Consider the following 17,797-nt stretch of genomic DNA (forward strand, 5'->3'; position numbering starts at 1 on the left):
TCGCTCCCACAGTCCAATGCAGGTCAGGTGGGTTTGAGGACTTTAGGTGTGAGTGTATTTTGTGTACTGTAGTACTGTACTGTGCTGTATATGACGTAGTGTGGTATCGTATCTTTGATGGCATATCAAGCCGCTTTGCAACTTATTTTTGATAAAGAACTGAAAGAAATAAGAATTCACATGAATGCAACACTGTAGGGCAGCCGACTTGGAAGTTCTGGATTTCGGAGCTTCCATCAGCATGTGAAGGCATCAAGACATTTAGACTTTTCAAATCAATGCCAGCAATCAAACAAAATCAAACAATAAAACAAATAAATACAAATAAAACCAGGCAGAAAGTTCAGTGTGATGGATTACCTGTCTCAAGCAAGTTTCAAGTCTAGACAAGTTGATTACTGCATGAAATGAATGGCTTTGATTTATCTGATAAAAAAAGTCAACTATACAGTACAAGTGTATTATTATTTATTGTGTGTATTTTTCAGATTATTATTCCTCAATTTTTGGGGAGTGTTTTCTCTGGTGAAATACCAGGCAGTGTTCCGGCTATAGGTCTCTTCTGATTAAATTGAACAACCTGAAGGGGGGGAGGAGTCATTCTTTGTTTGAACTCTGCACACTTGTGATGAGGGGGGAGGGGGTGGGGTCGTGAGAGTCAAAATCACTTAATTTTAAGGGTCGCTAGCCAAAAAGGTGAGAATCACTGCTCTATTAAAGCTACAGTCATCTCTCTTCTGCAGTTATGTGGTTTGAACATGGTTTAAACGGGACAGGACAGTAAGTAATTATGTGGCTGGTATCACTGGACACTAGATAGGGTACTGGTATCACTGGACACTAGATAGGGTCCTGGTATCACTGGACACTAGATAGGTACTGGTATCACTGGACACTAGATAGGGTACTGGTATCACTGGACACTAGATAGGTACTGGTATCACTGGACACTAGATAGGGTCCTGGTATCACTGGACACTAGATAGGTACTGGTATCACTGGACACTAGATAGGGTCCTGGTATCACTGGACACTAGATAGGTACTGGTATCACTGGACACTAGATAGGGTACTGGTATCACTGGACACTAGATAGGTACTGGTATCACTGGACACTAGATAGGGTACTGGTATCACTGGACACTAGATAGGGTACTGGTATCACTGGACACTAGATAGGTACTGGTATCACTGGACACTAGATAGGGTACTGGTATCACTGGACACTAGATAGGGTACTGGTATCACTGGACACTAGATAGGGTACTGGTATCACTGGACACTAGATAGGGTACTGGTATCACTGGACACTAGATAGGGTACTGGTATCACTGGACACTAGATAGGGTACTGGTATCACTGGACACTAGATAGGGTACTGGTATCACTGGACACTAGATAGGTACTGGTATCACTGGACACTAGATAGGGTCCTGGTATCACTGGACACTAGATAGGGTCCTGGAAGTTTCAGCAGGTAGCCGGACGTGTTTCGTCTCTCACTATCACACTAGTATTATTAATATGTGCTATTGAACATGACATTATTATGTGCAACTGTACTCTGCTAATGACATGGTCCAGTGAACCATCTGTCTGGGGAACGAGAGGACAGCAGACATTAGATAGGCTGTCAGAAGTGACACACACACACGCACGCATGCAAACACGCGCGCGCACGCACACACACACACACACACACACACACACACACACACACACACACACACACACACGCACGCACGCAAACACAAACAAAACACACAAAGTGAAACCAACCGTCACTTAACTGCAGTCTGTGTGCGTTTGTGTATGTGTGTGCGTGTGTGTGTGCGTTTGTGTATGAATGTGTGTGTGCGTAAGGCTCAAACAAATGGATTCAATCCCTTGACGGACTGTGTGCCTTTGTGTGTGTGTGTGTGCGTGTGTGTGTGTCCTGCAGCCCTGAGCCCCTGTTGTGACATCATCTATGAATGTCATAATTGAGGGTGGGTAAATTGCTCCCCCCCCCCCCCCCCCCCCCCGGGAGGGGCGCCCCCTGTGTCAATACCCAGTTCAAGGTGACAGAGCGGATCGATAGCAGAGACAGGAGCCATCCGCTGAATTTACAGCCCAGTGATGAGAGAGCCATGAAACACAGCCACAGCCTTCAGCGCACTGAGACCAGAGCACCACCACAGACACCCGCACAGCCTTCACACACTGTGGGACCAGAGCACCACCACAGACACCTGCACAGCCTTCAACACACTGTGGGACCAGAGCACCACCACAGACACCTGCACAGCCTTCAACACACTGTGGGACCAGAGCACCACCACAGACACCTGCACAGCCTTCAACACACTGAGACCAGAGCACCACCACAGACACCTGCACAGCCTTCAACACACTGTGGGACCAGAGCACCACCACAGACACCTGCACAGCCTTCAACACACTGTGACCAGAGCACCACCACAGACACCTGCACAGCCTTCAACACACTGTGGGACCAGAGCACCACCACAGACACCTGCACAGCCTTCAACACACTGAGACCAGAGCACCACCACAGACACCTGCACAGCCTTCAACACACTGTGAGACCAGAGCACCACCACAGACACCTGCACAGCCTTCAACACACTGTGACCAGAGCACCACCACAGATACCTGCACAGCCTTCAACACACTGTGACCAGAGCACCACCACAGACACCTGCACAGCCTTCAACACACTGAGACCAGAGCACCACCACAGACACCTGCACAGCCTTCAACACACTGTGACCAGAGCACCACCACAGACACCTGCACAGCCTTCAACACACTGAGACCAGAGCACCACCACAGACACCTGCACAGCCTTCAACACACTGTGACCAGAGCACCACCACAGACACCTGCACAGCCTTCAACACACTGAGACCAGAGCACCACCACAGACACCTGCACAGCCTTCAACACACTGTGGGACCAGAGCACCACCACAGACACCTGCACAGCCTTCAACACACTGAGAGACCAGAGCACCACCACAGATACCTGCACAGCCTTCAACACACTGAGACCAGAGCACCACCACAGATACCTGCACAGCCTTCAACACACTGTGACCAGAGCACCACCACAGACACCTGCACAGCCTTCAACACACTGTGACCAGAGCACCACCACAGACACCTGCACAGCCTTCAACACACTGAGAGACCAGAGCACCACCACAGATACCTGCACAGCCTTCAACACACTGAGACCAGAGCACCACCACAGACACCTGCACAGCCTTCAACACACTGAGAGACCAGAGCACCACCACAGACACCTGTACAGCCTTCAACACACTGTGAGACCAGAGCACCACCACAGACACCTGCACAGCCTTCAACACACTGAGACCAGAGCACCACCACAGATACCTGCACAGCCTTCAACACACTGTGAGACCAGAGCACCACCACAGACACCTGCACAGCCTTCAACACACTGAGACCAGAGCACCACCACAGACACCTGCACAGCCTTCAACACACTGTGACCAGAGCACCACCACAGATACCTGCACAGCCTTCAACACACTGAGACCAGAGCACCACCACAGACACCTGCACAGCCTTCAACACACTGTGAGACCAGAGCACCACCACAGACACCTGCACAGCCTTCAACACACTGTGGGACCAGAGCACCACCACAGATACCTGCACAGCCTTCAACACACTGTGACCAGAGCACTACCACAGATACCTGCACAGCCTTCAACACACTGAGACCAGAGCACCACCACAGATACCTGCACAGCCTTCAACACACTGTGAGACCAGAGCACCACCACAGACACCTGCACAGCCTTCAACACACTGTGAGACCAGAGCACCACAGATACCTGCACAGCCTTCAACACACTGTGAGACCAGAGCACCACCACAGATACCTGCACAGCCTTCAACACACTGTGAGACCAGAGCACCACCACAGATACCTGCACAGCCTTCAACACACTGTGAGACCAGAGCACCACCACAGATACCTGCACAGCCTTCAACACACTGTGAGACCAGAGCACCACCACAGATACCTGCACAGCCTTCAACACACTGAGACCAGAGCACCACCACAGATACCTGCACAGCCTTCAACACACTGTGAGACCAAGATTCAAGATTCAAGATTCAAGATTTTTATTGTCACTCCATGGTACAAGTATCACGTGTGAAATTCTTGTGCTGTGGACTCCGTTTACGACATAGTACAAATAGGCAACAAGCAATGAGCAATAGGCAATAAGAAATAGGCATCAATAAGCAATACTAAGCAGCAATAGGCAATGAGGCAGAATAGCGATAAGACAAGTCAGTGGCATATTCATTGCACATAGGTGCACATGTCATGTGCATACGTTAGACGTGTTCGGACATTTTAATTCGACGTATTTGACATACAGTGCAAATAGCATGTACCTTATTAAACATACAATTAAACATTAGGCATTGTGCATACGTTAGACGTGTTCAGACATTTTAAATTCGACGTAATTGACATACAGGTGCAAATAGCATGTACCTTGTTAGACATACAATTAAACATTAGGCATACATAATGGTAGCAGCTGCAGTACGGTACGGTACGACTACTACACTATTTGTGTATGTTAAGGAGTCTCGTGGCCTGCGGGAAGAAACTGTTCCTCAAGCGATTTGTGCGTGCTTTTGGAACCCTGTATCTCCTCCCTGAGGGTAGCAGGGAGAACAGGCTGTTGTGGGGATGGTTTGTGTCTTTGATGATCTTCAGGGACCTCCTGAGGCACCGCTGGTTATACAGTTTGTGCAGTTCTGGCAACTCGTCTCCTGTTACGTGCTGGGCCGCGCGCCTCACCCTCCGTAGCGCCCTGCGGTCCATGGTGGTACAGTTCCCGTACCAGGCGGTGAAGCAGCCAGTCAGCAGGCTTTCAATGGTGCCTCTGTAGAAGTCCCTGAGGATTTCTTTCCTTAGCCCAAACTTCTTCAGGCGCCTGAGTCCGTGTATTCGCTGTTGGGCCTTTTTGACAACAGTGGCGGTGTGGCCGGCCCAGGTCAGGTCCTGGTGGATGTTGACTCCCAGGTACTTGAAGCTGTCCACCCTTTCCACCACTGTGCCGTTGATGGTGATTGGGGGGTGTGTGCCCCCCCTCTCCTGTAGTCCACAATGATCTCCTTGGTCTTGGAGACGTTCAGAGAGAGGTGGTTGTCCTGGCACCATTGTTCCAGGACCCTCACCTCCTCTCTGTAGGCCGTCTCGTCGCCCCCCGAGATCAGCCCCACGACTGCTGTGTCGTCTGCAAACTTCACGATGGTGTTTGAAGTTTGAGTTGCCACGCAGTCGTGGGTGTAGAGGTCGTACCAGAAGGGGCTGGAGACGCACCCCTGGGGCGCTCCTATGCTGATGGTCAGCGGGGAGGAGGTGAGGTTGCCCACCCTCACCACCTGGCGGCGGTCTGTCAGGAAGTCCAGGATCCAGTCGCACATCGCTGTGTTTAGTCCCAGGTCCCTGAGTTTGCTTACCAGCCTGGAGGGTACTATGGTGTTGAATGCTGAGCTGTAGTCCACGAAGGTGGGAATGGGGGGGGGGGGGTGGGGGTGCTGAGGGGTGGGGGGGAGGAAGGGGGGAGGGGAGGTGATCGGGGGGGGGGAGAGGAGGAGGGGTGGTGGGGGGGCGGAGAGGGGGAGGGGTGATGGGGGGGAGAGGTGGCAGGGGGGGGAGGAGAGGAGGAGAGGGGTGATGGGGGGGGAGAGGTGGGGGGGAGGAGAGGAGGGGGGGTGGTGGGGGGGAGGAGGGAGGGGGGGGTGATGGGGGGGAGGAGAGGGGGAGAGGGGAGGAGGGGAGGCGCTCTGGCAGAGGGGTCGAACCTAGCGTAGAACGCGCTGAGTTCGTCCGGTAGGGTGGGTGACGTGCTGGGGTTCTGTCGTTTCACCTCTTTGAAGTCTGTGGCAGCATGGAGCCCTCTCCACAGGTGTCTGGGGTTGTTAGTGTCCAGTTTTGACTCCAGCTGCCTTCCATAATCTCTCCGTGCTATTTTTATAGCGGTCCGGAGGGCATATTGTGCCTGCTTGTATTGGTCAGTTGTGCCAGAGCTGAAGGCGGTGGTCCTGGCGTGAAGGGCAGCCCTGACGTCGCTGTTGACCCAAGGCTTTTGGTTCGGCATTATTTTGACTCTTTTTGTGGGGACTATGTCGTCGGTACACTTCTTTATGAAGCATGACACCGTATCTGCATACTCGCCCAGGTCTCCTGCAGCTTTGAACTCCTCCCACACCACTTGGTCAAAGCAGTCCCTCAGGATGTCGTCTGATTGGTCTGACCAGCAGTGGGCGGTTCGGAATGCTGGGGGTTGTCTTTTTAGTTTTTGTTGGTACCTGGGTACTAGTAGAATGGAGGCGTGGTCCGATTTGCCGAAAGCACCACCACAGACACCTGCACAGCCTTCAACACACTGAGACCAGAGCACCACCACAGACACCTGCACAGCCTTCAACACACTGAGACCAGAGCACCACCACAGACACCTGCACAGCCTTCAACACACTGTGGGACCAGAGCACCACCACAGACACCTGCACAGCCTTCAACACACTGTGAGACCAGAGCACCACCACAGACACCTGCACAGCCTTCAACACACTGTGAGACCAGAGCACCACCACAGATACCTGCACAGCCTTCAACACACTGTGACCAGAGCACCACCACAGACACCTGCACAGCCTTCAACACACTGTGAGACCAGAGCACCACCACAGACACCTGCACAGCCTTCAACACACTGTGACCAGAGCACCACCACAGACACCTGCACAGCCTTCAACACACTGTGACCAGAGCACCACCACAGACACCTGCACAGCCTTCAACATTGCTGCTGTTGTTGTTAAGATAACATACAGTGGTATGTTAGGGAAATTAGTGCTGGACTTGTCTTAATTTGGGCTATTTGTTTGTTTACTCTGACTATGACCTTATTTGGGTTAAAGCAGATCGGATGTCCGACAGCTTTACATTAGCTAACAAGCTAAGCTACTGATGTTATCAGACCTTTGGGAAGATTAATACATTGAAATATGAATCATATAAACCATTTAATGATCAGGATTCAAGTGTTACAGGAGCATTTCTCATAACCATGAGCCTTTTTGAAAATAAATGTTGCGAGAGTTTAACTTCATCTGTAGTCGTGGCCGCCGAGGCGAGCAGATCCGGTAGAGCGAGCAGATCTGGTACTCACACCTGCTGTTCACGTCATCTGATTCTGTGCTAATATACACCACGGAGAGACGCCCGGGAAAACTGCACAAGTTAGATTAGCTGCAAGCAATAGCCACATTATTACTGATGGACTTATTGGAAAGAGCATGTCTTGGAATGGTCAGTCAGTGGCATTTTGAGCCTAACAAACATACAGCCAGCGGGCTTAGCTAACATAGCTAACAGTTAGCTAGCTAGTTAGCACGCCAGCTCGTCCTCAGAATCAAATTGACATAACATACGATAGCATTGAATTGAGTCATACGGCATCGTTCTGTTTGAGCAACGAACTTAACTTTTTGAACTTAAACAAAATTAAGTTATTTGTCAAAGAAATACTTGGCAAACGGTGTGCCTAATCAACCTTGTCAGAACATTTTATTTATTTATTCGTTTATTTGTCAGGGACAATTCAAGAATCATTGTAACAAGTTACAAGAACAGGAAACATATGCGATGCATATAGGATATCTAGCCAAGGCTAATTTGCAATCCCTGTCCCTGGGTAGGCTTTTCTAATAAAAAACATAATCTAAACAAAGTGCAAACATAAAAATTGTGACACGATCATACAAAATTTACAGTAAAATTATGCTACTACATCATACAAGATTTACAGTAGAATTACACCACTACATCAGTAATCAATGGTCGCAGGTTTGATTTTGCTTCAGCCAGTGTTTCACCTTTTCATTAAAGCTTTTCAGATTAGTTTGCATTTTTATTTCTGTTGGTAGGGAATTCCACATGTGTATCCCTTTTACTGAAAAGGATGACTGACCGAAGGTAGTTTTGCGTTGGGCCACTCTACAATTGCCATTCGCTGATCCCCTTGTGGCAATTCTATTGCTGTTTATTTTTGTGACATATGGTGAAAGTACGGCTGGGACGAGATTATTCACACATTTAAAAATCAACTTGACAAATGAAAACTTAATGAAGCTGTCAAAACTGAGCAGCTTGTACTTGTGTAGAATTTTACAGTGATGCCATTTCATTTGTTTTCGATCCATTATTTTCAGTGCCTGTTTGTACAGTGATGTGACAGGTTTGACAGTTGCCTGTGAAGCCTGGGCCCATACAGTTACACAGTAAGATAAGTGAGAAAATATCATGGCATGCATGAACAGTTGAGCTGCCTTGAGAGGTATGTAATGTCTTATCATTCTAAAGCAGTTCAAATTGATCTTGACTGTTTTGCATATTTTTTTCACATGTTTGTCAAATTTGAGTTGAGAATCCAAGATGACACCTAAGAATTTAAAATCGTTGACCTCTTTTATTTCCTCTTGATCTATTTGTATTATGAGACTGTCTTGTGCTCTCCTTCTTATGGAGAAACACATAGATACAGTCTTAGTGAGATTCAGAGTTAGGTGGTTGTTTTTGAGCCATTGGGATACAACCTTCATTTCATTAGTTAGTATCTCAGCTGCTTGAAAAGGGGTTTTAGCTGATACATAAATGACTGTGTCGTCAGCGTACATTTGACAACCAGCACTTTTGCAACATGCTGGTAGATCATTTATGTATAAGCTAAAGAGCAAAGGCCCCAAGATCGAGCCTTGTGGAATGCCCATTCTTGATTGTCGGGGGATTGAGTGTTTTCCTCTGATTTTAACACATTGCTCTCTACAGCCGAGATATGAAGCAAACCAGCCGGTTGCTTGCTCTGAAAAATTAAAAGTTGTAAGTTTATTTAATAAGATCTTGTGGTTTACGGTGTCAAAGGCCTTTTTAAGGTCTAAAAACACCGCTCCCACTACATTACCCTTGTCCAGTGAACTCTTGATGTTTTCAGTGAGGTAGCAGTTAGCCGTTTCCGTTGAAAACCCTGCCCTGAATCCGAATTGTTTGGGGTAAATAAGTTTATTGCTTTCTAGGTGGTCAATGAGTTGTTCTGCAACAACTTTTTCCAGGACTTTTGAGAAAACGGGTAGAATAGCAATTGGTCTATAGTTGCTAGCTAGAATTGGTGCTCCAGCTTTGAAAATTGGTATGATGGTTGCTGTTTTCCAGCTTTGTGGGAATTTACCAGTTCTTATGGAGGTGTTTATCATATGAGTTATAGGTTTGATCAGGGTGGCGCTATGTGTTTTAATAAAAGCAGTATCCAGCCCGAACAGATCCTTTGCCTTTGAGTTACTTAATTTATTGATAATTCTACCCACTTTCTCTTGGTCAACCTCTTTAATATAAAAGGATTGTGATGAGTCTTTCATAATAACATGTGGTGTCGTTACTGGTTCAAAATTGTCTGCAAGCTCTTCCACTGATTGTATAAAGTAATTATTAAATTCATTTGCTATTTCTGTACTATCAGTGCTGATTACTCCCTTCACCTCCAGCTCATTTATTGATTTTTGTTCACTGGGTTTAAGTTTAGTGAGGCTATTTAAGTGCTTCCAGAGAGAGGCGCTATTTCCTCCAGATTCTGCAATCAGCTGTGTAAAGTAAGTGGTTTTTGCCTTACGCAGCTCCCTTACAACCATGTTTCTTAAGTCTTTAAAAATAAGGAGGTCTGTATTCACTTTGGTGAGCAGTGACTTTTTCAATGCTAGATCTCTTTTTTTCATTAACTTGCGAATATCATTATTCAGCCAGGGTAAAGAGACTCTTCTTTGTTTGCTTTTAAAGATCTGTGTATATTTCTCAAGCAGTTCTGTGAGAGTTTTTAGCAGAGTGTTACAGCAGTTATCTGGATCATTGGTTTGTAAAACGTCATTCCAGTCAATTTTATTTAGTTCGTTTTCAAATTGTGGCATTTTATTTTTGGGAATGAAGGCACTCCCTGGTTTATGTTCATTTACAAACACTGGTAGACGCTGTTTTGTTAGTTTTCTAGTAATCAGGGTCATATTGTGGTCAGACAGGCCCGTTAATAAATTGTATGTCCTTGTGACTCGTTCGGGTCTGTTTGTGACTATCAAATCAATCAAGGTTTTACTCGATCGAGTGATTCTTGTTGGACCTTTTACCATCTGTTGAAAATTATGTTTTGACAACATCATTTTCAACTTTTGTTTACAACTTTTATCTGACCAATTTATATTAAAATCTCCAAAAAAAATTGATTCAGAGCGGAAGTTAGACAGTTTGAACAATTCATCTAATTCATGATAGAAAGAGATGTCATGTGACGGTGGATTATACAGGATTGCTATGTTAAAATTCATCTTGGGAGACAATATTACATTTAAGGCTAAACATTCTAATGATGTGTCCAGTTTAATCTCGCTACATTTAAAAGTATCCCTGACATAAAACAATACACCCCCTCCCCTACCCGTTGCTCGATCTTTTCTATAGCATACATATCCGGGAACATCAATCATGCTGGTCGCGATATTACAGTTAAGCCATGTTTCACTCAGACCTAAGAAATCAAGGTTAGAGTCCGTCAATAGATGCTGGATTTGATCTCCTTTTGATATTATACTCCGAATGTTCAAATGTCCCCCCACGATTCCTTTAGGTTTGGATTTGGGGTCCCATATCACCTTTGCGTGATTTACATGACTCAGAAACATGTGAAATATCTTAAAAATGACAAAAATGATGGGTGTTCTAAGGTCATCAGAAAATGCTGTTTAGATGGCAGTAGCTTATTCATATTGTCTTCATCGGAATAATATCCAAATTTGCAGTAAAACAAAAAAGGGTATTGATTTTCGCATTTTTGAATTTTATTTTTGCATTTGCTTGTGTCTCTGTACCGCTGCATGGATGCGTGTGCGTGCGTGTGTGTGTGCATGTGTGTGTGTGTTTGTATGTGTGTGTGTGTGTGTGTTGATGTGTGTGTTGATGTGTGTATGCGTGTGTTGATGTGTGTGTGTGTGTGTGTGCGTGTTTGTGTGTGTGTGTGTGTGTGTGTGTGTGTGTGTGTGTGCGTGTTTGTGTGTGTGTGTGATTTGATTTGATTTGAATTTATTTGATGGTTAAAAAAATCAAGATTACATGTGCTGGACAGAGTACAGACATGAGACATTGAAATAAAATAAACATCAAGGATGAGCACAATAAAGTCAAGAACTTATTTCCATTGTGGTCCTTGGTCTTAAACACAAAAGCAGCAATACAATCATAAAAGAAATAAAACAATAAGATAAAAACAAACAGTTAATACAACAGTATCAAAAACATATTTTAAAACCTAATCTTGGATTTTATCTAAAAACCATGATTTGACCTTTTTCTTGAAAACACCACGACTGTTTATATCTTTTATCTGGAGGGGCAACATGTTCCAGTTTGAAGCCCCAGCGAATTTAAAGGAGCATTTCCCCATGTTTGTTCTAAAACCAGGTAGCCGCAGATCTGCAGTGCTGGCTCTAGTGTTGTGGGAGTGTGTATCTCCACATCTCTGGAAGTGACTGCTAAGATAATCTGGGGCCCTGTTGTTTAAGATGTTGTGGACCATGTTAAGTTGCAACTGGACAAACCTAGCATGCACAGGGAGCCATCCCAGCTTCAAGAATAAACTTTTGCCCACATGGACTCTAGGGGCTAAATCCAGGGTAAGCCTTATTAGTCTATTCTGGGAAATCTGCAGTTTTTCTTTTAGAACCTTGGTCAGACCTCCATACCAAGAAGAGATGGCATAATCAAAACAGGAGGATACGAGAGAGTTGGCTAACAAAAAAAGACTTGACTGGTCTAGAAAGGGAGCTTTCCTGGCTAGAAATTTAGTTCTGCCAGTCACCTTTTGAATAGTTTTCAGGGCCATAGTTTCGCCTCCTAGGCTACTATCTAGGTGGCAACCTAGGTAGCTGACCGAAGCTTTAGCTACAAATGACTGACCCTCGAGGACAATTGTGGGCGAGACCAATTTGCATAACCTGGGTTTGGAGCCAAAAAGAACATATTCTGTTTTGGCCATGTGAAGCGAGAGTTTGTTATCTGTTAGCCATGATTTAATTCTTTTAAATTCATCACTTAAAGTGGATTGAAGCCTCTCCGCGTCCTTGTCGGAGGACAGGATGGCAGAATCATCTGCATACAGAAACAGGTTGACATTACAAGCAGAATGTAGGTCATTTATGTATATTAAGAACAGTAAAGGGCCTAAGACACTCCCTTGAGGCACTCCGCATGTCACAGGTAACGCAGTAGAGAATTGACCATAAAGGTCTATTATTTGGTCTCTGCCTGAAAGGTAGGAGATAAACCAACGCAAACATGAGGAACTAACGCCTAAGGCAGTCAGTTTAGAAAAAAGCAAATTATGGTCAACGGTATCAAATGCTTTTTGGAGGTCTATCAGGATCATGCCACAAAGCTTGCCAGCATCCATTTCTGTTCTAATAAAATCAGTAAGGAAGAGCAAGCATGAATCTGTAGAGTGGGACTTCCTAAAGCCAGACTGGAATTTAAATAACAGTTTAGAGACAGTTAAATACTCATAAAGCTGTTGATGAATGACTTTTTCAAGGACCTTGGAGGTGACACTAAGGATTGATATTGGCCTGTAGTTGCCTGGGTCGGTCCTGCATCCTTTCTTAAAAAGGGGGATTGTTTTGGCATGTTTCATGTCGTCCGGAACACTGCCTTGCGCCATGGAAAGATTGACAATATAAGCAACCAGTGGGGCTATAAGATCGGCTGCATCCCTAAGAAACCTGGCTGCAATGTTGTCAAGACCCGTGGCTTTGGCACACTTAAGGCTTTTCAGAAGCTTGGCGATGCTTTCAATCGAAGCAGGCTTAAATGAGAAATTGTTAGGTTTAACACCCAGACGTGAATAAAACTCAAATAGACGGTCCCGGCCAAAAGTTACTGGGCCAGAGGGCAGGCAATCAACAAGTTTACAAGCAATAGAAGTAAAGAAACGGTTAAAATGATTAGCAATTTCTTTCTTTTCGCTGACAATTTTCCCATCAACCTTTAGGGATATACAGGGACTGGAGTTAGGATTGGATTTGACTGTACAGCCCAGACTTTTTAGGGCTAACCACAAGGATTTAGGATTGTCTTTATTCTCCTTAATCTGGTCCAAGAAAAAGTTAGATTTAGCCTCTCTAACATTGAGCTGAACCATGTTCCTGAGATTTTTATAAATTTGAAAGTCTGCTTGGTCTCTAGAATGTTTAAAAACAGATAAAGCTTTATCTCTAGCGCAGATGGCATCAAAGATCTCCTGGTTAAACCATGGGTGGGATCTCTGCTTGACTCTGACAGATCTAGCGGGTGCTACTAGATCAATAGCTGAGATGAACAGCGATTTAAAATTCATCCAGGCGAGGTTGATGTCGACCGTGTCAGTGACGGATGACCAGTTCAGTTTACGGATAGCCTCGTTTAGCATAGCTGCAGTGTATCGTTTAAAGGACCTGGCCTTAATAAATTTGTGCGAGTTAAAATGGGACCTAGGAACCCTTCTAGAACAAAAGGTCAAAAAGTGGTCACTGATTCCATATGTTAAGACACCACTCTGAGAGATAGACTCTGGGTCTGAGACTAAGACTAAATCAATGGTGGTACTAGATAAATCGCACACTCTCGTTGGCTCATGAATCAGCTGAGTGAGACCAAATGCTCTAGAACATCTATCCAGCCCACTAAGAGTAGGGCAGGATTTATTTGTTATATCAGTGTTGAAATCACCCATAAGGATACATTCTCTCTCTAGAAAATGTGGACATAAGGAAAGAGTGCTTTCAAGCAAGTCATAAAACAAATTTTGCAGTGGGGGACGATAGCATACACCCAGAAGGATGGGTTTGGTTTTAGGTGGGCAAATGTCGAGCATGAGTATTTCAGACATAGTACAATCAAGGTCAGACCTCAAAGTGAAGTTTAGGTCAGCTCTAATGAAGGCACAAACTCCTCCTCCATTCCGGTTGCGGTCCTTCCTCACAAGAGAGTAATTGTTAATATGTATTTCAGAGTCACTGATGCTGGCGTCAAGCCAGGTTTCTGAAACGCAAAAAACACCTACTTGAGTAGACTTAAGTAAGACCCTGATCTCGTCAATCTTTGGAAGCAAACTCCTAACATTAAGATGTAAGAAATGGAGCCCCTTTACAGTAAAAGGCTTACAAACGTGCATTAGGGGTTGCGTCTGTGAATCGACCATTTGGACAGGGCCCGGATTGGGCTTGATGTTGCCAGATAACATTAGCAATAGAAAAATAAGGCACCTTTTCCTGATTAAAGCACTGGGGGCATCCTTAACTGAAGAGGAGGAAGCCACACATGGTTTATCAGACCTTAAAAAGTGATCCTGAAGGAGCTTTATAGTAGTAAACTGTACAAAACACGCGTGGATACTAGAATTGGTAAAAAATAAAATTAGAACAACACTAAAATGATCAAAAGTAAAACTGGAACCTTTACAGGGAACAATCATTGATTGAGATAGCGATACCTCGTGAACAGGAGGAAGCCTGGAGTTAGTAAAAGTCCTAGGATCCAGAGCAATTGAAAGAAAGGCTAGAATAATGAAAAGGGCCATTTTAACCCACCACGAAAGTATACAATGTGTTGGAGAGCCCAGGCTATAGCTTACTGAGGTGGTAGTAGCTGGGCAGCAAAGCCTGGGCCTAATGTCTCAGGCGGTAGCAGGCTGGATGTTGCAGGATTGGCCTGGACTGGTGGTGGCTGGCTGCTGGGCCTGGTGGTAGCCGTGTGTGTGTTTGTGTGTGTGTGTGTGTGTGTGTGTGTATGTGTGTGTTGATGTGTGTGTGTGTGTTTATGAATTTATCACAGCAGTCATAGTGTCCAGCAGGCATGGATGCCACAATGATAATAGGTGAGCTGTGAAGGTGACGACGCCTGCCGTGTGTGTGTGTGTGTGTGTGTGTGTGTGTTTATGTGTATGTGTGTGTGTGTGTGTGTGTGTGTTCCAGGTGATGGATTAGCTTCATTTTCAGTGTAAGCTGTCTGTTGTGAGTGTGTGTATGTGTGTGTGTGTGTCTGAGGTGGGAGGGAGTGTGTAAGTGATCTGCGTGTCCGCTGGACCATGTGTGTGTGTGTGAGTGTGTGTAAGTATGTATTTCTGTCACATTGTGCCTGTGTGTGTGTGTGTGTGTGTGTGTGTGTGTGTGTGTGTGTGTGTGTGTGTGTGCATGTGTGTGTGTGTGTGTGTGTGTGTGACAGCAGCAGAGCGATGGCTCCTGTATAGCGTGGAGTATAACAGCCGGACGCCGCGGGCGTTGGCGAGGTGTGTGTACAATCAAACGTGCGCTGACAGGAACGATGGACATCACACGGCTCTGATGACCTCAACCTGCTGCAGGTGATCTACACGCACACACACACACACACACAAACACGCACGCACTCACGCGCACACACGCATGCACACACACACACACACACACACACACACACACACACACACACACACACACACACACACTGTTACTGTTACTGTTAAAGACTTTGCACACCGAGTCAGTCGAAAAATAAAAAGAATACGACCTCATTTGTGTCAATCATCATTGACACACCGAGTCCGACAATTATGTCCGTCATTTAAGTTTTCGGACGAGGTTCCATCCATGAAAAGCGTTTTGACAGGTGTTTGACCACCCAGAGCCGCCGTAGTGTTGCTATTCACAATGAAGAATGGCGTCTGAGAAGTTAATTCACTTCGTCTCCGAGCACAAAGCATTTTATGACAAAGCAGGAATACAGAGATTCGGAATTAAAAGACAGAATGTGCCGGGTGATTGCAGATGAGCTTGGAATGCGGGACGCGGTGTGTGTGTGTGTGTGTGTGTGTGTGTGTGTGTGTGTGTGTGTGTGTGTGTGTGTGTGTGTGTGTGTGTGTGTCTGTGAGTGTGAGTGAGTGAGTGAGAGAGAGAGAGCCACACAGACACACTGCCAGCCGCTGTTCTGGATCAATAGGATTGCGGTTTTCTTTTCGTTGCAAATTTTCCAACGAATATTGGATAATTATCGCATCGGACTCAGTGTGCAAGGTATCTGTGCGTGACGTTTTTTTTTCTCCGGATGATGGATTAAAAAAACGCAGCGAACAATTGGGACTCTGTGTGCAAAGACCTTTACTCTTACACACACGCACACACACACACACACACACGCACGCACACGCACACACACACACACACACACACACACACACACACACACACACACACACACACACACACACACACACACACACACACACACTGTGTGTGCAAAGACCTTTACTCTTACTTTTGACTTCTTGTGGACAAGACATTTAAAGCCTGGAACACATCAACCCAACTTCAAAGAGCTAGCGGTAACGAAGGCGGAGTTACGTCGCCTCACGTCGCCTTTTCCGGCCCAAAAAGTTGCCCTTGAACAAAGCAAATACTCCAGCCGGTGGTCAGCACCTGGGTACTGCGCCTGCTGGTCAGCACGTGGTACTGCGCCGGCTCGAGACTGTGCGTATACAAACCAGATGAATGGTGTTGTCAGCCCTTGTCCGGTCTTTAGCTTGTGGAAGAAGAAAGGAAGAGGCGGAGACAGAAAAGTAAGAAACATTTTAGATAGTGTCACATGACCCCCGACCCAGCGATCATGTGACACTATCCTGGCATTCTATTGGCTGTGGATTTCTGACAGGATTGTTGCACAACAAATCTGAGAGGAGAGAAGAGATCCAAGAGCAGAAGTTTCAAGAGCGCACAGAAGCAGTTTGAAGGAGAAGGGGGAGGGGAGGGGGAGGGGAGAGGAGAGGAGGGGAGGGGAGGAAAGGAGGAGAGGAGGAGGGGAGGGGAGGGGAGGAGAGGGGAGGAGAGGGGAGAAGGGGGAGGGGAGGAGAGGAAGGGGGAGGAGAGGAGGGGAGGAGAGGAGGTGGGGAGGAGGGGAGGGGAGGAGAGGAGGGGAGGGGAGAGGAGAGGGGAGGGGAGGAGAGGAAGGGGGAGGAGAGGAGGGGAGGAGAGGAGGGGAGGGGAGGAGAGGAAGGGGGAGGGGAGGGGAGGACATTTACATGCAGGCACAGAGTTTGAGCAAATGTAAGTGTGAGCAGGGGAGCAGGAAATCTGTCCAAGCAGAACACTTTTGAGTGTGAGCGTACAGTTTGAAGACAAGCAGAGCAGATTGAAGCACACGCGGGGGCTTTTTGAGTCCAAGGGTGCAAAATCTGAACGTGAAATTGATAAATCATGCTCTCAAATTGCTTGAACGACCTCTTGCATTTAGATAGGCAAATAATTCCATAGTAGTTGTTTGTATGTTGTCAACGAGGATCATTTAGAAAGGTATGAATGTATGGATGGACCATAGATGTGCTTGTGTATATGTAGCTGTATGGACTATACAGGTATGTGTGGGTATGTGGGCGCACATCCCTGTGTGTATGCTTGCTTTTGTGTGTGCGTCTGTGTGTGTGTGTGTGTGTGTGAGTGTGTGTGTGTGTCTGTGTGTGTGTGTGTGTGTGTGTGTGTGTGTGTGTGTGTGTGTGTGTGTGTGTGTGTGTGTGTTTTTTTTAGTCCCCATGCACTGCTGTGAGCCCAAAACAAGGTAAAGGTATAATAATAACATCTTCAGAATGTATCTCCCCATCTTTCTCCCTTGAGCAAAACACCCCCCCCCCCCCCCC

At 46.2% G+C, this 17,797-nt stretch overlaps 1 protein-coding gene across 1 annotated transcript in view; it reads right to left on the reverse strand.

Moving 5' to 3' along the window:
- Positions 1 to 17,797, reverse strand: part of skor2 (SKI family transcriptional corepressor 2) — a gene marked incomplete at both ends in the record, with an annotated part of 111,838 nt that overhangs the window by 68,848 nt on the left and 25,193 nt on the right. The window contains one exon of the mRNA XM_083641138.1: positions 3,869 to 4,079. Within this exon, the coding sequence (XP_083497264.1) occupies positions 3,869 to 4,079 (211 nt within the window). The remainder of the gene's footprint in view (positions 1 to 3,868; positions 4,080 to 17,797) is intronic.

This window comes from Poromitra crassiceps, assembly GCF_964638095.1.
Source record: "Poromitra crassiceps genome assembly, chromosome: 8".
NCBI classification, from domain to species: domain Eukaryota; kingdom Metazoa; phylum Chordata; class Actinopteri; order Beryciformes; family Melamphaidae; genus Poromitra; species Poromitra crassiceps.